Raw genomic sequence first — 25,838 nt, 5'->3', positions numbered from 1 at the left:
CTAATCGGATTTAAAAAAAAAATATGAAGCGAATGGTAATAAAGAATAAGAAGCGATTCTCTTGTAGCTCAAATTTGATTGGTCGACTGTTGGTAGTCTGTCTAACCTCAATCACACGAGGTACTTTATTGAAAAATAATTTAAATTGTGGCTGCAGCCATATTGTAATGACGCGATCTGCATTATAAAATATACAACAAGCACCAAGCAATTATTGCTGTACATGCTCTGTGATATAATACACTAAAATATTAAAACAAATAGTTGTTATTTTTAAAAATAATGATAACTATTTGTTTTAATACTTACCTGGTTTTAATTTAACTCGCCGTAATCTCCTCAATTAAAATGAAATTAAAAATTACAATACATATCACAGTTCTGTGAATAAAATTAAACTGTAAAATAAACGTTGTGATTAACATTTAAGGTTAATACGAAAACTAATTTTACAAAATAATAATTCATTTTATAAGTAATTTAAAATGAATTTTTCGGAACAAAGTGGCATTCAAGGATTGCCGCAGTTTTCGGAATTAAATCCACGATCAAATTTTTTATCAAATTCAAATTTTACTTCAACATCGGCTCAATTACTTGCTGGCCAAAATTCTGTTTACACCACAAGTGATCCAGGAAAACAATCAGTTTTAGTAAGTATTATTCATAATTTAATATTTAACCATAATATATACAAAGTTTCATAATTATTTAAATTTTTAATTCTTAGCTTTATCATTTTTCGTTAAACGAATTATTAATATTAAGAAAATAATTTTTTAAAAAATGAAATCAAAAATAAAGATGATACTGAAGTTACCCGATGGTTAATAATTTTTGAATTTTTTTAATTGCAGTAAATTATAAAAAAAAAAAAAATATTTCAGAAAATTGCAGCCATAATTTTTAAAATTTTCTACATGTGCATTTTTTTAGTTTTTTTTTTTCAATTAAATTGTTGAAAAAAATAATCAAAAAATTGCTAATAGTTTTCTAATTTAAAAATAATTTATATTTATGATAGTAAAGTTAGCCGACGTTTAATAATTTTAAAATTTTTTTAAAAACAAATTATAAAAAAAATATTTCAAAAAATTGCACCCATAGTTTTAAAATTTTCCACATGTGCATATTTTTTTTTTTTTTTGTAAGTAAATAGTTGAAAAAAAAAAAAATCAAAAATCGTAAATTGTCTGCTAACATCAGAATCACGAATATTTTAAAAAATTTTAAATTCTGACCGTAATGATTTTTCATTACAAAAATGATTAAAACCAGCAAATAATTATTTTATATATTTATTAAAAATGAAATTTACAACAAAGTTTAATAAAAATGATTTATTGATATAATATATTTTTTTGATAGGCCAACAATGCGAATAAATATCCAGGATCATTATTAGCCTGGTCAAATTCAAATGCTCTGATGCAATTGTGTGAAAAACAAGCAATCCAAACAATAAGCATTCCAAATTACAGCCAAAATAATTCACTACTTGGTGGTATGCCATCAAACAGTTTACCTGTTCGATTGCTATCAAATGTGTACTTGCCTACAACCTCGCAAGCTGACACGACATCAACGATAAAGTCCGAGGAAGTTAATAGTGATATAAGTAACAGTAATATCAGCAATAATGATCAATCACACAGTATGCACTTGCAGAGCGCAACTATGGCTGAGTATTTGCAAAAGTTGCAAGCAACAAAACTACCCCTGACTACGTTGCAGCAGTTGATTAAATTTCAAACCGAGCCGACGAAAAAAGACAAAGCTGACAATGATGATGAGAGAACTGATCAACCGATCAATAACATTCTTAATATTCCAAGTGTAGCAGGTTTTAGAAATAATTTACAGAATGGTAATCAGTATTTAAATTCAGATCAATTGCCGACAAATATCAATCCGATTGATTTGAATATTCATATTGAGAGTGATCCAATGAGCAGTAGTAGTAGTACTGCTGCACCTATACAACAGCCAATAAAAGTTGAACAGCAAATACAAACGGACTCACCTAAGACGGAACGCAAAGTTAAATTTCGTGCTAAATTGGGTGAAATTAAAATTACTACGTGTATTGATGGTTCACTTCTTTATTGTTGTCCTGAATGTAGTATGGTTTTTCAAGAAAAATCTGAAATTGATCAACATATTCAGATACATCTTCAGGTATAGTTCGAAAATTTTTTTTATTATTAATGCTATTCTTAGATGATCTTCAAGATTCCAGACAATCAATAATTTTCGAATTTTTTTTCAACAGTTTAATTTAAAAAAAAAAACTCAAAATATGCATATGTAGAAAATTAAAAAAACTATATGTGCAATTTTTTGAAATATTTTTTTTCTTAAATTTAACAGTTTTATAAAAATCCAAAAATTATTAGACAGCTAGTTTCAGTATCATTCTCAGATAGTGCCCCCACTTTTTAAAAATATTCAATGATTCAATTGCAATGGCTGTATTAAAATTTTAATAGTTAATTAAAAACAAAGTTGAAGCATTAATTCAAAAAAGACAATTTCTCCAAGATATAGATTTTAATGGAAATTACGTACAGTTGATCAATTAGGAGCTAAACGAAATTTGAAAAATAAATTTCAGTGAAATTTTCATGTCAATTTGATAGTTTGAATTTTCAAATTTTCTAGGCTAAAATTTATTTACCAAATTTCGTTTAACTCCTAATTGATAACAGCTTTTAATTTTTTTTTAAATCTATACTTCGATAAAATTGTAACTTGTAATTTTTTAATTAATGTTTTAATTTTTCAAAAATTCACTTATAAAAATTTAATACTCTTATGACAGTTCGAGGTCATTGAAAATTTTTAAAAAGTGAGGGGGGGGGGCACTGACTGAGAATGCCATTAATTAGCACACATAATTCTTATGACAAAAATAATGCAGATGAAGTTGATAATGGGCCAGACACGAGCCTTGGCCTATTTTGAGTTGCAAAAACTTTTTTTTCTTGATCAATTTTTTTCGTAGCGTTTTTTAGTTTTTAATTCTCTACTATTTTCTCAAAATTCAATATATAACTGTGCCATTTTTTGATTTATTGAATTTACTGGGTTAAATAATCATTAAAAAAATTTTAAAACGTTGTAAGAAATTATTAACCTAAACTAGAGATTTTGAACCCGCCTTATCTTTTTTTCCATAAATATTTAAAAATAAAAAAATTTTTTTTGTCTTTATATTAATTATTTGACACAGATTTTATAAAATAAATATTATAAAGATACATTGAAATAATATATTTTTTTTAATTAAAATGATAAATATTTAAAATTTATTTTTATTATCTACTTTAACTGTTCAAATGTCTATAAAGATAAAAAAAAAAGCTGCAAATATGTGTCGAATAACTTAATAAATAAAAAAGGATTAATTTTTAAAAATAAATTAAAAAAAAATAACAAATAATTGGGATGAATATTGTCTGAATTGCAGGAACGTAAGTACCAGTGTAAAGAGTGTGGTGCAATGCTGAAGAGAAAAGAGCATCTGGACCAGCACATGCGAGGTCACTCAGACGAAAGACCATTCAAATGTCTTGTGTGTCAAAAAGCTTTTAAACGGAACGAACATTTAACGAGGCACTTTGTAATCCATTCGGGTGATAAAAATTTTACGTGTAACATTTGCCAGAAAGCATTTTCACGTAAAGATCATTTAAACAAACACACACAAACACATTTGGGTATCAGACGTGGAAAAAGTAAAAAAGATTCAGTACCGATTGAAATAAAAGAAACCATCGAATCAATGGGTGATATTTCAAAACATGATTTAAATTATATATTGAAAGATGGAACATTTATTAAGCAAGAGCAAAATTCATTCCTACAACATATACAAAATTTACATAAAGATCAACAATTGAGTCAAACTTTTTCTGTTTTCAAAGAACAAGCTTTAAAGGAAAATGGAATTCATCAACAACCAGCTGTCAATATGAATGAAATTTTACCCCAAAATACAAGGTATTTAATGCCATCTTAGTGTCTAATGGTAAAAAAAATTTTAAACATGCTCTCGAAGCAATAATTGTAATTTTCATTGTCATTCATATTTATAAGGGGTGTGTGAATCGTGTTCAAATTATTTATAACTTTTCAAATTACCCGATTCAAATCGAGAAAATTTTGATCAGTTTTCATGAGTGTCAATGTACCAGACATCAGACAAATTTGAAATTATCGATAAATAGAGGAAATAATTGATAAAATTAAATTAAAAAAAAAAATGCGCATTTAAAAAATTTTTAAATGAATAAGTGGATTTTCTAAAATTATTTACTTCATTTATTTATAATTTTAAATTTGTCTGATATGTGCTAAATTGACACTCGTTCGGTTTTCAAAAATTTAATCTTTATTTAAGGGATAGTTTAGTTTTTTTTGAATAAGCTAAGAGACTCAGTACCCGATCAAGGGACTAGTACTGGATCACTCATGTATTTTCATATCTATATTTACTAAATTTTATTAAATATGTCTATACAAATACATGAATACACGAATACTAGGTCTCTTACTTCAATTTTTTTTTTTTTTTTTTTTTTTATATATATATATTAATTCACCATGTATGTAGGCCATCAGCCTGTCCCATGGTATATAATTTCAACTCTGCTCAATTTTCCTATGCTCAGTTTTTGCGGCTGTGGCCCGACTTGTGCTTGTACTGTACTGCATCATTACGGTGATGCACTACTACCTCCTAGTGCAACGAAGGTGCAGTGGCGTAGGAAAACCACAGAGAAAACCTAGCCAGTACAGTTTTCGGTTTGAGTGAAGCTCCAGTGGTCGATAAAATTCCCATTTTACCGATCACTGGATCTTCATCCCGCGCCTAACGGTCGGAGGCCTTCGTTCGAGCCCAACGCGTGGCTAAACGGTCACCCAAGTCAAGTAGTAATCATGCTCGAATGCTACTTAACTTCGGTGATCGCCCGAGCCACGTGTGTGCCGAACGGCTGTCTCAGCCGCTACCTTACTTTAAAATTTTTGTCTGAGGTAAGACCCAGTAAATGATCAGGAAACTAGAACCCGATCATTCATATATTTGTTTAGATATATTTAGTAAAATTTAATAAATATAAGTATAGAAATACATGAGTGTTCGGGTACTAGTTTTCTGATCTGGTACTGGGTCTTTTATTTTAACTGCGAATAATTTTTTCGTAGATTCGTGTCTGAGGTCTGGTTACTTCTGACGAAAATTTGAATCATTTGGAAAAATATTACAATTTTAAGTTTAGTAATTTGAAATTAAATTTGCAGTTTGAATCAAATAATTCGATTGGGTATGAATAATTTGTAAATTCAAACTATTCGCACACCCCTAAAAGTCAGCTATTTTATGGTTGATTTTTCGATGATAATTAACGCGTTTACGTCGATTATTTTATATAAATAACTTAATTTATAAAATCGTCAATGAAATATGTATTTTTTTTTATTTTTTACGTAAATTTAGAGTAATTAAATTAAGTAAGAGAGTAACGATTTAAGGTAGAGTGGGCTTTACAATTGATGTTTTAACATTAGGAGACAATTGTCTATAGTTCGTTATAAATACGAAAATGACTGCACTATTGGCTGTGACCAGCTTCATTGTAGGTTGCTTTGCCGATTGTTCACTTAGAACATTTTATGTGCCACTAAGTTATATGCGTATCGGTGTGATACTATTCAATATTTTTTATCTAACAAATTGAGTTTTAAATATTTATTTCCATAATCTCTCAAATTTATTGAGTATTTTTTTTATTATTTTTATAAACTAATTAATTTTTATTGAAAAAAAAAAAAAAAAAAAAAAAAAACAGTTAAAAGTATTCGGACATTTTAGATTAGAATTTTATCGATTATGAAACTTTGGATTTTTTTTTAGAATTTAATGAAAAGAAACTTTTTTTATTTTTATATTATAATTTTTATTGTTTATTTTGTATCAATATTATTTTCATATCACCTCCATTAAAACTGAGATTCAATGCCTGTTTTGCCAGTCGAAAAAAGCCAATTTCACATCAATGTGATTGATATCGGTCAGAATTTATTCTGTTTTGTCCTGTTAGCAATCATTTTTTGTCATTGACCCTGACAGCCAAGTTGACAGCAAGGTGGCGACAACCTACTGCAGCAACTTGTCAAGTTGGCATTTCCATAAGTTGATGTCAACTTTCTGAGAAAGCTTGTGGCATAAGTTGGCATCCCTTTGTTGACGCAGTTGCTTTCAATTTTCTCAGAAAGTTGTCAACAGGTCGTGGCAGTAGAATGTCATCAACTTTCTGGGAAAGTTGGCAACAACTTGTCAACTGAAAGTTGTCAACGATTTGTCGTCAAGTTGGCCGCAACTAATGTACACCAACTTTCTGTTCAGAAAGTTTGCCTGTCAAGAGAGTTGTGATCAACTTGATGTCAACTTGTCAGTAAATTCACATTTTGCAACTGTTAATGACAAGTTGCTGTCAACTTTCCCATAAAGTTGGCGACAATTTATTGCCGCCAGTTTTGAACATGTTTAACAGAAAGTTTCCGGTTGTTTTCCATCAACTTATTGAATTAAACTTGACAAGTTGGGGTAGTAATATGTCGGCAAGTTGCTGTCCATTTAGAAATGAGGACAACTGGCACCAGACATAAAAATTTTCCGTCTCAATGCAGATAATATGAAAAATATATTGCGTGACATGAAATAAAAGACGATTTTAAATTTCGTGTGATGTCAGTCAACTTCACCTTCGTCTAAAACTGTCTTCTTTTTTCTCCTGTCACGCAATTTACTATTTTGGTTTCTATAATATTTAAATAATTAAAAATTTGTTCTCACCTTTAATTTAAATGAATATTTTTACAATAAATAATACTGACATTATTTATCATTTATTTATTTAATTTAATTTATCATGACTTATTTAAATAAAAAACGATTTAAAATATCATAAATTTTTTTAAATGTTAGTATTAAAATTTTTATTTGAATATTATAAATTCTGTACTGCAGTAAAGTTAAATAATAAACCAAGCAATCAATTTAATGGATTTATAGTACTGTAAGACTAGTTAATTTTTATAGGTTTTTTTTTATTAACTGTAATCTAGTCTACAGTCTTAAGGTTTATAAATAAATGATAAAAATATATATTATCTAATAACTTGAATTGCCATAAGGGAGAAAGGATGTTTATTTTATTGAGCTTCTAAATAAAATAAATTTGCCTAATTCAAAATAATCGATTGTTAAATTTTTAAATTAAGTGATAATTTTTAATAATTAGTACGGTGTCTTTACTATTGATAATAAAAAATTATTAATTTGAAAAATTATCCAATTTTACGTAACGAAAATTTAAAATATATAATTACATTTATTTGTATATGTACATATTAACTATTTAAGACAATATAGATATTAGTAATTAATAGATTTAAATTTCGCCCAATATTATTTTGGTTAATAATTTAAGTGGCAAAAAAAAAAAAATATGAAAATAAAATAAAACTCAATTGATCTTCCTGTTAAAAATTGAAATTTTTTCCATATCAATTACAGTATTTTAAATAATTAATTAAGAAATTATTAAATCTCACAATTAGTATTAATAATATGACTGCAATAATAATAATGATGACAATTTCTTCGCGGCAATCGTATCTTCTTCCATATCATTATAAATCATCGATTAATAATATGTAGTATTAATAATAATACTATTAATAATCTTCCGTATAAATACTATGAAAAAAAAAGAAAAAAAAAATAATTAAATAAAAAAACCAAAGATTTGCATATAGTTAATTGTCGATATGTTAAACTTCCGGGGTAAGAAAACTAACTTGATTTTGACGTAATTTTAAAAATTGAAATTGAAGCAAGTTCAAGTTCATTTTTATGATAGTATTAAAACTTAAAGTTTCAATGTCTCTGCAACCAGTCGAAAGAAGCTAATTTCAAGCCGATGCTGCAAACAACTGCTAGCGAATTCGTAATTCATAAATAAATGCACATAGTGACAGAAACATGCGCGTTTCTTCCCTTAGAAAGAAATACGACTATTTCTGCCCGGTGTTAGTAATATTTAATGTTTATTTACAGCCTTATTACTCTCATTTGTTTGCTTGTCACCTCATTTTACTCATTTCATTTTTTGTGACAGTTTTAACCGAATAAAATTACTGAAAATGAGTGAAAATAGTACTTTTGTCTTATTTACTATCTAATAAGTGACTGTAAATCACAGATTTCTCGTTCTCTAACAGTTCTCTTTATCATGGGCTTGAAATTTACTTGTTTCTTATTGGCGAGACACTGAAACTTGAAGTTCTGATGCAGGTAATCATGAAGAATATAGTGTGACTCAAGATAAAACACGATTTCAGGCTGCGGGTGATGTCAGCCAACTTCAACCTGGTCTGAAATCGTCTTGTTTCATCCCTTGTCACACAATATACTATATTTAATAAATAAAAAACATTTGATTTTGACCAATTTATCTTACTTAATACCAATTAACGCCAACTAAGTCAAATTCAAATCGTTTACGCTAAATTTAAGTCAACGTGACTTTAATTTAATTGAAATTTTTAGGTTAAAAAAGTGATATTGAACTTAATAAAAGTGAGTGTAGTAAAAATCAAGTTAATAAAGTTAAAAGTAAGTCAAAAAAGTTAAAATCAAGTTATTTTTTTGACCCGGGTTGGCTATTATTTTGTTCACATTTTAAAAATCAGTTTTATTAATTATATTTATAATTTATTTAAAATAACATAGTAACAAATGATTAATTAATTATAACCATAAAATATTTTTTTTTTTTTTTTATTAAGACACTTAAATAAAATGAACGGAAGAACGATTAAATTTAACGCGATAAAATAAACTGTTGAGTATGAAATATAAAAGATATTAATTGCCAAAAATGAAAATAAGATAAATAATAATTAATTACATTAGTAATTATAAATGAATATAAAAATAACATGTATTTTTCAAACCGAAATATTTTTGAATAAAATAAATAAATAAAAAGATTGATAAATATATAAATATATTTATATATTGCCTCTACTTATTTAATTTTAAATGTTATTTCGTCATAAGAGTTTGATAGCACACTAATTCAATTGTGTAAATATTAATATGTCGTAATGTAAATATAAATTATTTATATAGAAAATAGTATATATTTAATTTTATTTGAAATGAAAGTACAGTGATTACACATATGTAGTCATAGATATGTAAATACATTTTTAGTATCGATTATGTTGTGAGTATGGATGTGCGAATCGGGTTTCAATTGAATAATTCAAATTTCCGAATTCGAAAATTTTCAAATAATTCGAAACATTCGAATACTTCAAATCTTCTCATATTATTTCAATATTTTCGAATAATTCATCTTTTCAAATTATGTGTCAATTTTATAATCCGAAAGTTTTTAAATTATTTTGACACTAATTAGCAAATTGTCTCTACATGTCAGAAAATTCTCCATTTATGCAAAAAAAAGTAATTAAAAAAATTTTTTTTTTATCTAAAAATCAATCTCATATCTATTATATATATAATATTTTTGTTTAGATTACTCAAATATTTTTTCTTACTATCACTATCTGAAAATTGCACAGAATCACTTTCTAAAAAATATAAATTAGATAATTTGCTAATTAAAATATCGACTTTTAACTTTTCAAATTGCTCGATTCTAATTGAGAAAATTTTGGTCAGCTTTCAAATATTCAATTTTTATTTAATAGTGAGCTAAGTTTTTAAAGTAATCAAAAATAATTTTTTCATAGATTCGTGTTTGGGTTCTATTTACCTCTAATAAAAATTTGAATTATTCCAAAAACTATTAAAATTTAAAGACGTTCCCAAAAAACTTTACGAATAATTCAAAATTTCGAACTTCGAATCGAATAGTTCGATACGAATAATTCGAACTATTCGAACACCTTTAGTTGCGAAAAAAAAATAATAATAATTAATGAATGAATGAGTTATTTTTTTGAGTAATTATTGAATAAGCTTGATGTGTGTAACCGAGAATGGATTCAAGCCACTTGGCAAAAGCACGAACTATAGCAATGGGAAATTGAAATCCTGATTGTGATGGTGTCACTGCTTCAACTGATCTATCAATATTCTCATTATCAATTTCTACTTGACTCAATGGTTCTATAGTCTCTATATCATCCGGCCATTCATTATCTTTGGATATACGAGATATTGAACTCTCCCTTGTTGACATTATTACATTTTCTTTTGGATATAATTGAATATATAAATTTTTATTTACATCGTCTTCATTTTTATTATTATTATTGTTTTTAAACGCAATGTGATTGAATAGTGGCAACATTGGAGCAATAAATTTATCATTACTTTTATTATTTAAATTTTCTTCGCTATTCCAAGACTTGTCATCAGCAATTATTTTTTCAACATTGCTAACATTATCAGGTCTGTGAAAAATAAAATCATAAGTCGCTCGTAATTTTCCAAATAATTTATCCAACGGTTTGACTTGGCTTGAACGTTCTTTGAAGGCAATCCAGTCATCCAACGGCACTAGCTTTGTTATTTGAGGCGAACCGTTTATTTTTGATAAATATATCTGTTCAATTAAATTTAAATAATTTTTATTTTTTTTTTTTTTATTATTGGTAAGCTTTCATTAAGGCTATTCTTAGACCCGCTACTTTTTAAAAATATTTAATGACCTTTAACTGTCATAAGAGTATTCAAATTTCAATAATTAATTTCAAAGAAATTAAAGCATTATTTGAAAAAAAAGTCAATGAAGTTATAATTTCGCTGAGAAAGATTTTCAAAATAATTATTCACAGTTGATATCAATTAGGAGTCGAACGAAATTTGGTAAATAAATTTTAGCTGACAAAATTTGAAAATTCGAATCATAATATTGACATGAAAATTTTACTGAAATTTATTAAACAAATTTCGTTTAATTTTTAATTGATATCAACTGTAAATAATTTTTTCAAAAATCTGTCTCGGCGAAATGGTGACTGCTTTGCCCTGTTTTCAATTAATGTTTTAACTTTTTTTTAATTAATTATCAAAATTTTAATACGGTCATTACAATTTAAAGTCATCCATGGTGGCCACATTTTTGGAAAATCTTGAAAACCGGGAAATGTCAGGGAATTATAAATATACTGGAAAAATCAGGGAAAAGTCAGGGAATTTAGTTACAAAGCTGGGAAAATTTTTACTTTCTTTTTTTTTGCCTGAAAAAATACGATAAATTTTTTTTTTCTGTCAAAATTGTTCAAAAAGTGGCGCGGCGCGAATGCGATTTGAATACCATCTTGAAAAAATATAGCAGAAATTGATTTCAATAGCGAAAAAATGAAGCAATCAGAATTAAAAAGGCTGTTAGAAAAAAAAAGTCTCAGTAGAAACCAATCGTCAGGATCTTCAAACTATTAACATGCATATTGACAAGTTAAAAAACCAAAAACATTAAAAGTATACATAAGTATTGAACTAATAAGTTTCATTATATTTATTATTCGCGTACTTGATTAATATTTTATTAATATTCTATAAAACGTTCTTATTTATGTATTTTATTCTAGTGAAAATGAAAAGTTTATTTATATTTTATTACAGAGTAAGTTATATAAAAACAGATTAAAAATAAAAAATAAAAAATTATTCATTTAATAAACAAAAAAAAATCTATAATCGTTGACAAATAACAAAATAAAATTTCACTTAACGACAATGATTGATTATTTATTGAACTGACTCACACCATTTTATTTTGAATTAAATAAATATTTCTAATGATTTAATATAACCATATATAGTCAGGGAATTTTTAAATTATGTGACTGGAATATCTGGAAAAGTCTGGGAATTTAAATTTCAAAAATCTGCGGTCGCCATGTGTCTGAGAATGGCCTTAATAATTTAAAAAAAAAAAAAAAAATAACTTACGAAAAATATTATACACAAACTTGTTATATAATTCATTTTAAAAAAAAAATAATAAATTACTTTTTTTTAATTTATAAAATGAAACATCGATGATTGCATTTGCAATATAACTGAAGGACTTATTGACCGCAAGACATTTTTATATCAAGGAAATTTACAAAGGCGTCGATTGTTATGTTTTTATTTTTCATACATTGAATATTACAATTGACACTTTACTTGTGTAATTTAATTTAATAATTCTGCGCCAATGTCTTCGGCCCAAATCTTCACTGCAGGATTGCCTAATGTATTTTTTATTCCTGTCACGTAGGGTCACTTGCTTATATTCTTCATAGTGTACATATTTTAGTACAATAGAATAAAACCAATTGCTCTGTCAAAGTGGACAATGAAAACTATTTTAATTGGATGGTATAGAATTTATATACAGGTATATCATATCACTTGTGGTTCTGTCCAGTATATTTTGACGTATATATATATACATATATTTTCCCACACTGATTCATTGATTAATTCCCGAGGGATTGAGGACAATAAAGCTTTGAAACGTTCATAAATATTTCATTTCCTTCCATTTAGTGTAGTGACGTTACTTTTTTTTGTTTTTTTCATTTTATTTATTTTATCTTTACAAGCAACGCTGTGAGATATTTATTATTCATTAGGTAAGAAGTGCACTGTGAAAACAAAGTTTTAAAGATTTAAGTTATAAACTAAACGGTAAATATTTATTTTTCATTTAAAGTCAAGAGGGTAATTTTTTAATTTTTTATAAAATTAAAATACTTCTTTTTATTTAGAAAAAAAACGTTTTTTTATTTTTTTTTTACGAGAATTTGTTGATATTAGTATTTTTTTGCGCGGTAATGACTGAACACTAAATTCTATTTTATTCTGCTAGACTTACTGAAAGTTATCGAGCGCTTACTGCATTATCCATTTCGATGTACTCACGTACACATTTAATTATTACCTGCCGCTCTTGCTGAAGTTTTTAGCTCACTACCATTTTTTATAATAGATGTACCTTGTTCGTTGAAGAGTGAAATAACTGAACTTGAGAGTAATTATTTTTTAAATTATTCCTATTATCAATAATGATGATTTAAAAATTATATTTTAATATTTATAGATGTAATAGTAACTTACAGATGGTGGTTCAATGATGGTACTAGATGGTTAACACTGTAAAAAAATTTCCGTGTGAAAATGGTCCCCGAAGATTTTACACAGTCTGCTCGGTGTGAAATTCTCTTGGTGTTAAATATCAAGCGGTGTTCTTTTAACACGGTATGAGTATTTTCTTTCACATTGTTCGGTGATATTACCTTAAATCTTGACGATAATACACAGTTGAAAATTTTTTGTTCTTGTGTATAAAAATTCAATGGTTAAATATTTTGTCAATTATTTGACATCAAATGTAAATTTAACTAAAGTTGAATGTGTCATCTGATTTCAAAAAGTTTTAAACCTGTATTATTGTTTGACACAAGTATAATGTATTAAACTAAATTTAACACAAATTTTTCGACTGTGTATAATCTGTCTTTAAAAATTTTCAAATAATATACAAATTGCAGCACTAGTATATTATTATTATTAATGTAGATAATTCGCAAATAAAAATTAAATGCCTAGTGCCGAAGTAATTGAGAGTTTAAATACATAACTTATACATTTATACTACTGGCGGTGTGAACGTTCTAGTTCACACGGTGTAAAATTTAACATCGTGCGTGGTGTAACTTTCACAGCGGCAGTGTTGAAAATTTTAACACTAAATCATTCACACCCTGCGGGCTCAAAATGTTTAACAATGCATACAAGCTCGGCCATATAAACTAATACTCTTATGTTATAATTTGTTAACTGATAAAAATTACCAGTTCACACGGTTACAGTCCTAAATACCCTGTTTTTAATAACCATCACAATAAAAACTAGTAAAAAAAAACCTGATACATAAATGACTATTCACAAAATAACTTCATACAAAAATGACCAGACACAATAATATCCTTGTAATTAATATCTAAGTACAAAGATAACCAGATACAATAATGACCTGGCAATATAAACTTATTGCCACCATTTCATAGCAATATATCAAATAATTCATATACTAAAAACTTTTACACATTTCATTATATTAATAGTGATAGATTTATGTCATATCGATTCAATATTAATGTATGCAGATATCGTTAACTAGATATTTTAGTATATAGTTTTTATTTTTATGGTTATTTTTGTATTTAGTAATTTTTGTATGGGAAATTTTTTTTGTGATATTTTGAGCGGACACCGTTTACATATTTACAGGCATAAGGACTGGCTGGGCTTGACAGGCATTTTCATAGAGTCTTCTGTATATTGCGTTACTAATTCCAAAAAGACATATTTTTATACACTCTTTTTAAAAAATCTCTAAAGCCAAAAGGCCGTATAGTTTATTTTTCATTGCCAATCGTTTTGCAAACTTATTTTAAAGCTAAAAATTGAACAAAAATTTTCAGCTTTATAATAAGTTTACAATATGATTAGCAATTAAAAAAAAATTATAGGTCCTTTTGGTTTTAAACTTAATGACTAAAGCCGAAAGGGTGTATAAAAGCATGTCCTTTTGGAATTAGTGACACGATATAGTTTATGTATACCAAAAGCAAAGTGAGGAAGGTCTGGGTGCAGAATTCTGCTGGGGATGCTCACATTGAACTGAGGGTATACATTGTATCTATGTTACTCGAGGGGATGTGTGGGGTCTAACAAGGGCCAATGGCTAGAAATCTATGTTTAGTCCTACTCACATGCACGAGCGAGTCTCTATGTACTCGTCCGTATGAGTCGTAGGTGGAAACCGGTCGTGAACATGGAGAATACAGGACACAGATCGTCTGCCGTTATTTGCTATAATTAGTTTGAATATATGTTTGAAGTAGTTGCTAGTTTGTCTCGTAAAATATTTATTATCAAAGTTTATTGATTGCTTAAAGTATTGTTCGTTATAAAAAAGATAATGAAAAGTTTGAAGATGAAAAGTTGTGTAAATGAGTATGAATTTATAATAAAACTTATGATATTGATCAAGGATTAAAGCGTAGTGGTAGCAAAAGTCTGAGGTCTTTATTGATTTCACTGCCTGGTTCCTTAAGTTCTTTGAGCATTCCTGTGATTTTGACCTTAGCGTCATCCCTTGTGACCTCGTTACGCTCTAAAATTTTTTCTAAGAGTTTCTGAAGCTGTGGACCAATTCCACCTTCGGCAGAAGTTTTGAGGGTCTTTAGAACTTCATCAGAGTAGCCGGAGAATTTAGCGAAGCCTTGCTTTCTCGCGTCTTTGCTCAGCGCGTCGTACAAAAGGGCTAACTGTTGAACGGAACATTTTGGTGGTATCTTTGAACGTCTTAGGTAAGTTGATAAACTTGGTCGTGGAACTTGCGTTACTTTTTCCCCCAGCAAAGTAAATCTATATAACCAAAATTTATTGCTGATTAATTTAAAAAAAAAAAAGTTAATATGAAAAATTAAGTTATCAATTAGCAATTGAATTTATTCTTTGATGAATTATAAAATTTAAAAAATAAAAAAAAAGTTCCGATGTCATTTTTAAAAATATATCATTTTTCTAATAAGTTTTATTGTGTCTATTAGCACTTAGTTATTAAAACTGTTGGTTTTAAATTTTTCTAAAATAATCTAAAAATTATGATTAATAGACAAACTCACCTATTTTCATCATTATCCTCTTCATCGCTTTCATCGTTAGACTCTCGAGACTCATTTGATTCAGATTCCTCAGATGAATTGTTAGTTTTATTCTGTGGTTTCATGATGCCATAAATTTCTTGAACAACGCTATCAACTGTAGGTTCTTTTTTATTCTTAATCTTTCCATCTTTATCTTCCTCCGACGAGGCTTCTTCTGAAGACGACGACGACGACGAGGATGACGACGAATTGGACTTATTACTTTGCTGACTTTCAACGCTAATTGAAGTAGTGGAGACTGAGTTAGTGAGTTTATCCTTTGAGTAATCTACTAATGTAATGTCTTTTTCTGGCTGAGGAGTCTCTTGATTAACTTCTTGTGTCTCATGACTTTCTTCAGGGGTTTCGTGATTTGTCTCAGGAGTTCCATAATTTATTTCAGGCGTTTCTTCACCCATTTCTGGCATCTCTTTGTCACTTGACGGAGTACTGGGATTATCATTTGAATTTTCCATTTCGACAATCGATGCCTCTTGACTCAATCCTGGTTTTTCTGTTGACAATTGAATCGATGGAGCTGTTGCTTCTGGTTGCTGCTGTCCAGGCCCATGAGACACTGTAGTTGAAACTGTCGTTGTTAATGTCGTTGACATTATTGTCGTTGTTTGCTCTGTTTCTTCTACTTGAAGAGATTTAAGTTGCTCAACGGCGTAAAAAATAACCTTGAGTAAATACATTGTATAATAAATTATTCTTTGTAAATTATTGTTACTTTTGTTAAAACGTCATTTATTTTATTCATCATAATAATTTATTTATTTTAATATTCACCTGCATTGCAGCTGGTAAAAATGAGTCAGAATAAACAGGAGTTGAAAATGCAGGACTTTTTTTTGCTGGGCCGGAATTTGCCTGTAAAATTTTTTTATCGAATTAATTTACTTTATTTTTGTTAAATATTTTTCACTAAATTAAGTAAATATTTTTTTTTATTCTATTAATAAAAATTAAAAATTTACATATACTTAAAATATGTAAGCAAAATTTTTTTTATAAATTTTTTTATAAAGCAATTTTAAATGGTTTTTTACACCAAAAAAATAATAATTTAAAAATTACAATACATCAAATATTAAAAGCTTTTATATTAAATTCTGTGTCAACTAAGATTTTAGCTTTTAAACTTAACGCCCATAAATGATTATCGGTTCCTTAGAAATATTCACATTAACGATAATTTATCGGACGTTGGTTAGTCCAAAAACTGGGAGTGCAGAACATGTTAAAATAAATCGGTGACCCAGTTTCTCGAATATGAACCTCGTTTAGTTACGAGCGTGTCATTACCGAGGATGCTAATTGCATTTGACAGGACGCCCTTGGGAAATCATAAAAATTTATAGAATCACTTTTCGCGCTAAAAAACTATACTTTTTTTTAAAAAATAAATCACTTTGTTTATTTAAAATTCACAATAAACAAAGTTTATTATTTGTAAATATCTCGTAATATATTTATTACATAATTATTATATATATTTACAATTACTAATGAATTGAGTTGAGTATACGTCAATTAATATGACTATCAAAACAAGAAAATCAATTAACGAGCTGTCTATTTCATTAAACTGTTAAAATGCACTTTAATTATATTATTGAAACTAATTGACGTGGTTTTATGTAACAAATTACAGAGCTAAGAAAATTTAATTTTTAATTATACTTTTTAAAATGTTACGAGTTTAACAATTAAACTTAACTTTCTTATTATGTTTCCAAGTACGTAATACAATTAACCACATGAATAATTTTACTGTTATAATTAAAAGTACTATTAAGATTAAGTATTTTATTATTATAATAATTATACGGTCGCTTACCTCCCGAAGTAATAGTAAAATAAATACTAAGTAAATTTTCATGATTTTGAATTTTTTTTGGTACTAGTATAAATAAAGTATAATTTAAATAAAAAAATTCAAGTGGATAAACAGTAACCTTGGCTGGGCGATCGGTAGACTCAGACTGAAGAGTATCGAAGAGTCAGTAACGGTTTAAGGTCTTCGGCATTGCCGCCGGTATCTCACAAACACATGGATTTATTCAAGAAAAGACATCCATGTATGTACACATAGACATTTATTTATTCATTTGTGTATTTAAATATTCGCATCTTTTAATCGCTGCACGTTATATTCACTTGCTTGTATGTATTCATACATTTAATATTATATCCTCTATTTAATTCTTTGAACATTCCTTCTAGTCTGTTGACTGTTTAGCTTCACTTCACTTCTTTCTTAATGTTAGATCTGATTCAAGTTTAGCAGCGACTTTGCATTTCAAGTTCAAGTTCTCGGTGAACGAGATATGGTAGTTTTAAACTGCATTTGATGTTGTGATAACTATAATATAATCCAAGTTGTAATTTTTTTATTTTTGTGTTTAATTTTATTTATTTAATTCGGTATTTTAAAAGCAGGATTTTTACTGAATCACTGTAGTGATAAAAATAATATTTATCATGTGATATATATATGTATTTATATATGTATATGAGAGTATATAAGTAAAACCCTCATGAAAAAAATATGTAAAAATATAAAAAACATATAAATATATAATATATATATAAATTGTTAATAGTTAACTCTTGATCGATTTTCATATATATTTTAAATGTACAAAAAAATATATTAAATATATGTTATATTTTATTTTTTTATATCACACCGATTTTTTTTTATAATTTTATATATATATATACTTAATACATTTTTTAAATATTTTTCTACATGTATTTTTTATATATTCTAAGATATATTTTTAATATGTTTAAATAACATTTAAAATATATATGAAAATCGGCCAAAAGTTAGCTATTGAAAATTTATTTTTTATATTTTAACATACATTTTTTTTACTAATTTTTTTCATATAGGAAGAAAAATTCTCGGGGGTAAACCTGATGACTAAGTCTCAATTTTCCTGTACTTCGGTAGTAATTCGAATAGTAAAAAGTGAAAAAAAAGTTCAATAAAAAATATTGAATTGTAAGCTAAGTGATTTTGAGTCAAAGAAATTAATCGTTAGATAATAAAATATATAGAAAAACATGGTAGGTATTGTACGCGCGTTTTGAATAAAAATAAACAACTAAATGTTTTTTTTTATTTATTTATTTTTTAAATGGTTACAAATAAAAGTTAAATTCCATGAAGTATATTGCCGCCAGTTGTTTTCAAGGTAAGTCACTACAGGATTTCAAGTGATTATGCCTGACCGGTTTCAAATTTTTTTGTTGCCATTACTTTTTTGTTTTTTTAATATTTTATGATTTTTATTATTGTGTTTTAGTTAAAAGTTCTGTTGCTCTACAAAATACATGAAAAACAGTTGACCCCGAGGGTCAACCCTAAGACTTTCCGCTGTTTTCTCGCTCGACAATCAAAAATATGTAATGAGATATATTTACATATTTCTATTTTTAAAATATGACGATATCACCAATTACGTAAAAATTTTGAAATATTTTATTAGTATATTTATATATTTGTATTGTTTTTTTTCTTTTTTATCATTTCCTTTATGAATATAATGTAAAAAATGTTTCATAATATGATTTTATTCAATACGGGCACCCTCATAAGATAATATTTCCGTATAAGCTTAAAGAAAGATCACAGTAGAAAAAACTTATATATATTCCATCGAAATACTTAGTAACGTTTATTTATATAAATTCTATTCAATTGAGGTTTGACATAAAATCTTCTAAAGTGTCATATACAATACGTATATTTTTTAAATTTCGAAAATTGACATCTATTTTGATTCAATAATGAAAAGAACAATATTAATTGCTATTCTAAGCGTACTATTGACGGTAAGTCATGACGTCATGAGTGATTTAATAATGTGTATCAAAAAAAAAAAATTAAAAAAAATTATCCATTCTGATACAGTTGTTCTGCGTAGTTAATTTATTTTTTTCATGTTTATTTTTCTTTCTTACAGTACATTGAAGTTGAATCTACACCACTGAAGCGTTCGATCGAGATGAACGATAAAAATGATAAAGATTACAAAATGTCTCAGTCGAATAGTATTGAAAATAATTTTCTTCGGCAATTATCATCAATTTATAAAATAGTACAGCCAAGAAATCAGGCAGACTTCTTAACAAATACAACGACAAATTTTCAGCCATTATTTACTGATGAAAATTCATCACCTGCATCAAATAATTTTCTTACGGCTTTTTTAATTCCATTGTTATCAAGATTTCAATTTTCGCCTCAAGAATTTTTCCAAGATAGCTTTGGATTTTTAAAAGACACTTTTACAAAATTAAGCTCTATATTTCCAGCTGATAGTACAAAAGCGAGACAATTTTCTAACATGAATGGGCTAGCCAACTTTATTGGGCTCGATGACAATGGATTTTATACAGACAGACTTGAACCCGCTGGTCTTCTTGGTGGCAATGGTTGGTTTGCTAATAAGGGTGGGTTATTAGGGGGTCCAGGTGCTATTTTGTCTACGGGGCCCATTCTGACGGACTATCCAACGCCATATAAAAAAAAATAACAAATATTGATCATTACTTTTAATCATCTTGTTTCAAATGTTTAAAAGGTAATTTTTTTTTTGTTCAAGTTAAAAATTTGATTTTAAATTTAAGGAAAATTCATTGAATTAAGCACTAGTTAAAATTAATCATAAATATAAAATATAAAAATGATCATAAATTAATTTATTTACATATTTTTATTTTATATTACTTCAAATTTCCGAGTAATAAATGAATGAAAATATAAATCACAATTTTGTTTTTTTTTTTTTTTTAATTCTTGATCATTTATTTCCTATAAGTCAATTAATTTTGAATAATATCAATTGTTTACTTAAAATCATTTTTACTATTTATAATTATTAGAGTGGTTCAAAAAATAATATTTTTTTTTTTATCTAAACGAAATTTTTGAACCTGTTTGCGAAAAAAAAAATTATTATTTTTTGAATCACCCTAATAATTATATAAAATTTAATGTAGAACGTTTATATAACCCGTCAGCACTTCCGTTATGAGCATTTTGTTCACAGGACGTTATTCAAATTATAGGATGTCGCTTTAGTGGAAGCGAGACACTAAAAAACACGGGAGTACTGAAGGGTAAAACTTGCAAACCTCAAAAACTAATTAAAATTTTTTACAATAAAATTATTCATAATATAAATAAGCTATATATAAATAATAAGCTATATTATTTTTCAAATATATATTGTATCTACTCGCCTTTAATAATTTTTAATACTTTGCTTTTAATAATAATAAAAACAGTTTTTATGGTTTTAATATAAATTTTTTTCATAACATTGCGAACATAAATGTTATATGCTACAGAATTTAGTTCGTTAAATATATCACAAATTTAAATAAAAATATAAATGTTTTATTGACTATTAACATTTTTTATGGAATGCACTTATAAAAATAAAAAAAAAAAATATTATTAATGCTATCAAACAAATATTATTGCGTAAAACTACTTGAAAAAATAGAGCGAAAATTAATTTTCTCTCTATTGAGTATTAATGTTATAATAAAATAAAAAATATCTCTTGCAATGGAGCTTTTAATTACGAGCTATGATTCTCGAACGTTGTTTGTTTAACTTCCCGTTATACTAACATGAGAATGTCATTAAAAATAAAAAAAATCAATCAAATAATTTGTTGAAGAAATTGTACATTTGATAATTGTCGAAGTAATTTAAATGATAAAAAATAATAAAAAGATTTACATAAATTGCAAATGATAATAAAATTAGGGAGTAAGTTTTTATTACACTGTAAGAAGAATGGTGTTAAAAATAGACTCAATTTAACACCGCGTGGTGTTAAAATGAAATAACACCGTGTAATTTAGCGGTGTTAAAATACCGATGTTGAATCGGTGTAAAAAAAAATTTCACGCATTGCAATTTTAAAAAAAAATGAATTAGAGATACACTGAGAGAAAAGTGCATGGTTGTGGTAACTAGAAAGAGATGGGAATGCAAAAGTCATCTTAGCTAATATTTCTAGTTTCTTGAACTATATCATACACGGAGAGAAATGTCAAGTAAATATGCCTTTGCACCATAGTAATAATTACATTACTCTATAGTTTGTATAAGCAGTCACATAAGAGCGGCGTGATACAAACTATAGAGTAGTGGAATTATTACTATGCTGCATAGGCATATTTACTTGACATTTCTCTCCGTGTAGTCTTCGAAACTATTTAAAAGTAGTAGTTTTAACTAAGCATTTGTTTTGTTGTGGCCCACATGGGGTGACTAGTCATGTGGCTTAAAAAAAGTGGAATTAGTGGTCTTATACCTTTCAAATAAATTGGTCAAAAAATTTTCAAAAAAAAGGGAGTTACCCCGTGTGGCCGTTATGTGGCCTGGGTGAGGTGCGGCCGTTAAGGGTTAATTTAGCATCATTTGAGTCGTCGGTGAATATAATTAAGAATTTTTCTTCATTATTTTTTTGTAATGAGAATACTATTTTTTACTTAGTTGCGTTCGCTATTGTCATTGTTCATTGAACTATAACACAGTTAAAACAACTATGATATCATCGTACATTTTACAGCAATATATTATTTATCTGAACTGAGGGTAATAGTGGAGGCTTTATTGAACTGTGTTTTTATAGTTCAGAAAACCACTTTTTTCTCAGTGTAAGAACATGTAAAAATTAAATGAATTTTATTTGGAGGAAATTTGAATTTTTTTATGGACTTATTTAAATAATTATTTATGTTATACGTAATTTATTTAAAATTTACACAATTTTGCGCCCATTTCAATCATCAATAATTTAATTAATTAATATAAACTCTGTTTAACTGTGTGACCGCATAGACTTACTCCGGTTTTTTTTAAATTGTATAAATAAATACAATCAATTTATCGATACTAAAATCCCATTAAATAAATTATTAAACACTTGATATTTATATAAATAGGTGACATTAATATTTGGAAGCTAAAATATAAAAAATATTTATTTTTAATTCTATTTGTAATATTGACAGCGAACATGAAATTCTTTTTAATAAATCGAAAGCAAATAAAAATGTTTGCTGTCGTCATGAAAAATTTTTGCCATAAATAACTTTATGACGATTGGAAAGATATATTTATATTTAAACTTCAAATAATTTATTTGTCAATTGAAGAATTAACTGAACGAAAAAAAAATAAATAAATAAAGTCAGGGATTAAGATGAGAAACTATCATCCGGAAGTGGTATTATAATAACACTCATATACACATTCAAAGTAAAAAGTGGAGTGTAGATATTATATATAAAACGGAAGTAAATCCGTCAGAATGGCATAGCGACGTCGCGTTGACGGTGGAGGAGGTCGGTTTATACAGAAGGGGAAAATGACGAGTAATATTGGTGTAGGTGGGGATAAAACGAAATCACCGTGTCAGTAAGGAACTAGTCGACCGTGGGAGTTTACCGGTAACGGTTGAGTTTAATGTTGTCTTAGATAAAAAAATAAAAATAAAAAAAAAAAAAAACAATAATAAATAAATAATGGCGAAAAAAAAATGTTGGATCAACGTGGAGTCCTGGTGCCATCCAAAGACACGGTATAATAAATATATGTTATTAATGTGTCATATATATTTTATTTTTAATTTTATATATATTTATTATTTTAAAATAATTTTATTTATTAATTATAAGCTGGCAATATGCGATGTGATAATAAAATTTTGATATTATTATTTGAATACAATAATGATCTGCTGGTTCGTTTGATAATTTAATTGGAGTATCGATAATGATGATAAAGTGAATTAATCGGCAATTAATTTTGGTTGATAAGCTATTTTAGCCGGTCGAGTGATTAATTACAGGTGGGAAATTTGAACCATAATTATACATGATAGTCTAATTACATATAGATTATTATAATTAAATATTGTCAATAATTTATTAATATGTCATTAATTATTAATAATTTTGTTTACAATAAGGTAATTATATGTTATGGTATAGTTATAACATATGTGGTAAAATGTGATCTTGAGATTACGACAACGACGTGCGAATTGGGTGAGGGGCTCACGGGTTCTCTTAATACGAGCAGAGGGTTGATTTTACTGGCCTTGAGAAGAGAGCCGGCAGCTTTTATAAGAGATAAAAGTAGAGGGAGAATTTAGTTCAAGCATGCGCATTTTATTTATTATAATAAGCGGCTTTTTTTTATCATTGAGTTATGAATTTTATTTTATGTTAATAATTTATTGATATTTATTTATTCATATGTATATATATTAGGGTAGTGTAAAATAAAACAAATTTTTTTTTCGTCCAAACTAATTTAAAAAATTGCAAATCATATCTTGTCTAAAAATAATTAATTATTGCAGCTAATTAATGAAAAAAGATTCTTATTCATTAATTATTATTGTTCATATTAACTTATCGTAAAAAAACCAATAAACAAAGAAAAATACGTTAGTGAAAAAGACCCAATATTGTTTTTTGAATATTTATTAATTTAATGTGACCCTAGGGTAATTTAAACCTAAATATTGCCATATTTTACAAAATTTTAATTAATTTTTTAAATTATTAGTGAATTTCAAAAATCTGAAGTGATTTTTTTTTTTTTTTTTTTTTTTTAATAGACTATAGAATATATTTTAAGACAAAGAAAAAGTTTTTACCACTTCCCCTAACGTATATTTACTCATGTTAATTTACATTCGTTGTTGCATGTGTCACTATGGTTCAAATAATGGTTCGTGTTAAAGGGTTGTTTACGTTATTTGAGTACAATAAACTGACACATAATGTAATTTCATTGATAATTGTAGTGAGCTTGAAATCAACACTCAGGTTTTATTTATATTTATAGTACTGTGGTTTCAGTACTCATACACTTGAAGAAAATAAATCAATTTTCTCTATACATTCTATTGTACTATGCAATACTTGTACTTATGCTCACGCTATACATATTTGCATACAGTATATTTTGCATTTCATTACACACTTAAAGAATTTGCATTTATGCAAATAAAATATTTTTTATGGTAAAAATAATAATTATAAGAAATAAAAAGTTTTTTGGTAACGGAAATATGGAGATGGATGATAATTAATACTCGGAAATTATTTGCTATGTCGATATGAGGCCGAGCGAACTCGAATAGGAAATTGAATCTGCTTTTATTAAGGTATATATGTATATATAGATGACTGTCAAGAACACTTTGGTATACCTGAACAGAAATTAATCAATCAGTGACAAAGACAAAACGTTACGCTCGATATGCACGTTTGATTATTCAATAATTTATCATTTGTAGGTCTGCATATCAATCATAGTTTGAAATTGATTTTATTCTTTTTTAATTTTTGCTACGAAATTTGAAAAATTCAAAAAATTCGGAAAGTTGTTGTTTTTACCCCGATTTTCGGCAATTAAGTTTTCATCAGATCTCGACGTTTTGAGTTCCTATCAACCTATTCTGAGTATTTCCGGGTGGGCGTTTGTCGGTTTGTCCGTGTAGGTGTATGTAAGTTTCCTAGAAATTTTTAATGAATAATCTGATTTGAATGGTTTTTGCGGCAATCGTAAGAGTTTGTCAGCCTTCAACTTTCCTGTAAATTTCAGATCATTCGATTAAATAGACACTTAGAAAATTTAAAAAAAATACGAAAAATTTTAAGGTTTTTTGAAATTTCTCAGAAACGACTCGATGAATCGATTTCAAAATCTTATTAACGTTAGAACCATCTCAATCAGTCGATTTATTTGACATATATTTTGGGAGAAGAACCACCTCAATTACACGGAGAAAAATGGAGCCAAAAAATATACGAATTTTTGTTATGCTGTCGACCAAACTTGAAACAGGAATTTGTGTTGCCAAAAAATTATCATGCTGCATTCCAAAAAATATTATAGTGCAGCATAATAATTTTTTGACGACTCAACTTCCTGTTTTAAGCTTGGTCAACAGCATAATAAAAATACGTACATTTTTTGTTTTCATTTTTCTTCGTAGTTAATCCGTTCGAAAGATATCGTTTAC

General features: G+C 27.1%; 5 protein-coding genes across 6 annotated transcripts in view; 3 read left to right on the top strand and 2 right to left on the bottom strand.

Moving 5' to 3' along the window:
• The first annotated feature begins 162 nt into the window (after positions 1–162).
• On the top strand, positions 163–4,534 carry LOC103577443 (zinc finger protein 82 homolog). Its single transcript, XM_014445003.2, has 3 exons — positions 163–653; positions 1,369–2,178; positions 3,470–4,534. Exons 1-3 carry the CDS (start codon positions 486–488, stop codon positions 4,019–4,021), a joined length of 1,530 nt encoding a protein of 509 aa, XP_014300489.1. The 5' UTR covers positions 163–485; the 3' UTR covers positions 4,022–4,534.
• Positions 4,535–9,206: 4,672 nt separating this feature from the next.
• On the bottom strand, positions 9,207–12,086 carry LOC103578952 (conserved uncharacterized protein). The gene is made up of 2 exons (XM_014444996.2): positions 12,002–12,086; positions 9,207–10,649 (listed from the first exon to the last, which is right to left on the bottom strand). The coding sequence occupies exons 1-2, from the start codon at positions 12,035–12,037 to the stop codon at positions 10,017–10,019; spliced, it is 669 nt and encodes a 222-aa protein (XP_014300482.1). The 5' UTR covers positions 12,038–12,086; the 3' UTR covers positions 9,207–10,016.
• A 2,867-nt stretch (positions 12,087–14,953) lies between these two features.
• LOC103577453 (vitellogenin) lies at positions 14,954–17,731 on the bottom strand. Its single transcript, XM_053738605.1, has 4 exons — positions 17,600–17,731; positions 16,549–16,629; positions 15,736–16,439; positions 14,954–15,475 (listed from the first exon to the last, which is right to left on the bottom strand). The coding sequence occupies exons 1-4, from the start codon at positions 17,639–17,641 to the stop codon at positions 15,094–15,096; spliced, it is 1,209 nt and encodes a 402-aa protein (XP_053594580.1). The 5' UTR covers positions 17,642–17,731; the 3' UTR covers positions 14,954–15,093.
• Positions 17,732–19,511: 1,780 nt separating this feature from the next.
• Positions 19,512–20,416, top strand: LOC103577461 (conserved uncharacterized protein). The gene is made up of 2 exons (XM_008558104.1): positions 19,512–19,605; positions 19,737–20,416. Exons 1-2 carry the CDS (start codon positions 19,561–19,563, stop codon positions 20,307–20,309), a joined length of 618 nt encoding a protein of 205 aa, XP_008556326.1. The 5' UTR covers positions 19,512–19,560; the 3' UTR covers positions 20,310–20,416.
• Positions 20,417–23,289: 2,873 nt separating this feature from the next.
• Positions 23,290–25,838, top strand: part of LOC103577470 (probable myosin light chain kinase DDB_G0279831) — a 44,615-nt gene continuing 42,066 nt past the window's right edge. The window contains exon 1 of one of the 2 annotated variants that reach the window (XM_014445123.2): positions 23,290–23,378. The gene's annotated coding sequence lies outside the window, so the exon portion shown is untranslated. The remainder of the gene's footprint in view (positions 23,379–25,838) is intronic. The other variant, XM_053739880.1, reaches the window with a different exon arrangement.

Source organism: Microplitis demolitor, chromosome 1 (genome assembly GCF_026212275.2).
Source record: "Microplitis demolitor isolate Queensland-Clemson2020A chromosome 1, iyMicDemo2.1a, whole genome shotgun sequence".
Classification (NCBI taxonomy): Eukaryota; Metazoa; Arthropoda; class Insecta; order Hymenoptera; family Braconidae; genus Microplitis; species Microplitis demolitor.
This window is presented reverse-complemented; position numbering and strand designations above follow the sequence as displayed.

Bases quoted from the DNA above. Each gene is read 5' to 3' on its own strand.
- LOC103577443 (XM_014445003.2), top strand. From the start codon at position 486: ATGAATTTTTCGGAACAAAGTGGCATTCAAGGATTGCCGCAGTTTTCG. The intron at 654-1,368 runs GTAAGTATTATT...TTTTTTTGATAG, and splicing joins CAGGAAAACAATCAGTTTTA to GCCAACAATGCGAATAAATA. The intron at 2,179-3,469 runs GTATAGTTCGAA...TCTGAATTGCAG, and splicing joins ATATTCAGATACATCTTCAG to GAACGTAAGTACCAGTGTAA.
- LOC103578952 (XM_014444996.2), bottom strand. From the start codon at position 12,037: ATGAATTATATAACAAGTTTGTGTATAATATTTTTC. The intron at 10,650-12,001 runs GTAAGTTATTTT...TTAATTGAACAG, and splicing joins GTTTGTGTATAATATTTTTC to ATATATTTATCAAAAATAAA.
- LOC103577453 (XM_053738605.1), bottom strand. From the start codon at position 17,641: ATGAAAATTTACTTAGTATTTATTTTACTATTACTTCGGGAG. The intron at 16,630-17,599 runs GTAAGCGACCGT...AAAATTTTACAG, and splicing joins TTTTACTATTACTTCGGGAG to GCAAATTCCGGCCCAGCAAA. The intron at 15,476-15,735 runs GTGAGTTTGTCT...TTGGTTATATAG, and splicing joins GAGGATAATGATGAAAATAG to ATTTACTTTGCTGGGGGAAA.
- LOC103577461 (XM_008558104.1), top strand. From the start codon at position 19,561: ATGAAAAGAACAATATTAATTGCTATTCTAAGCGTACTATTGACG. The intron at 19,606-19,736 runs GTAAGTCATGAC...TCTTTCTTACAG, and splicing joins TTCTAAGCGTACTATTGACG to TACATTGAAGTTGAATCTAC.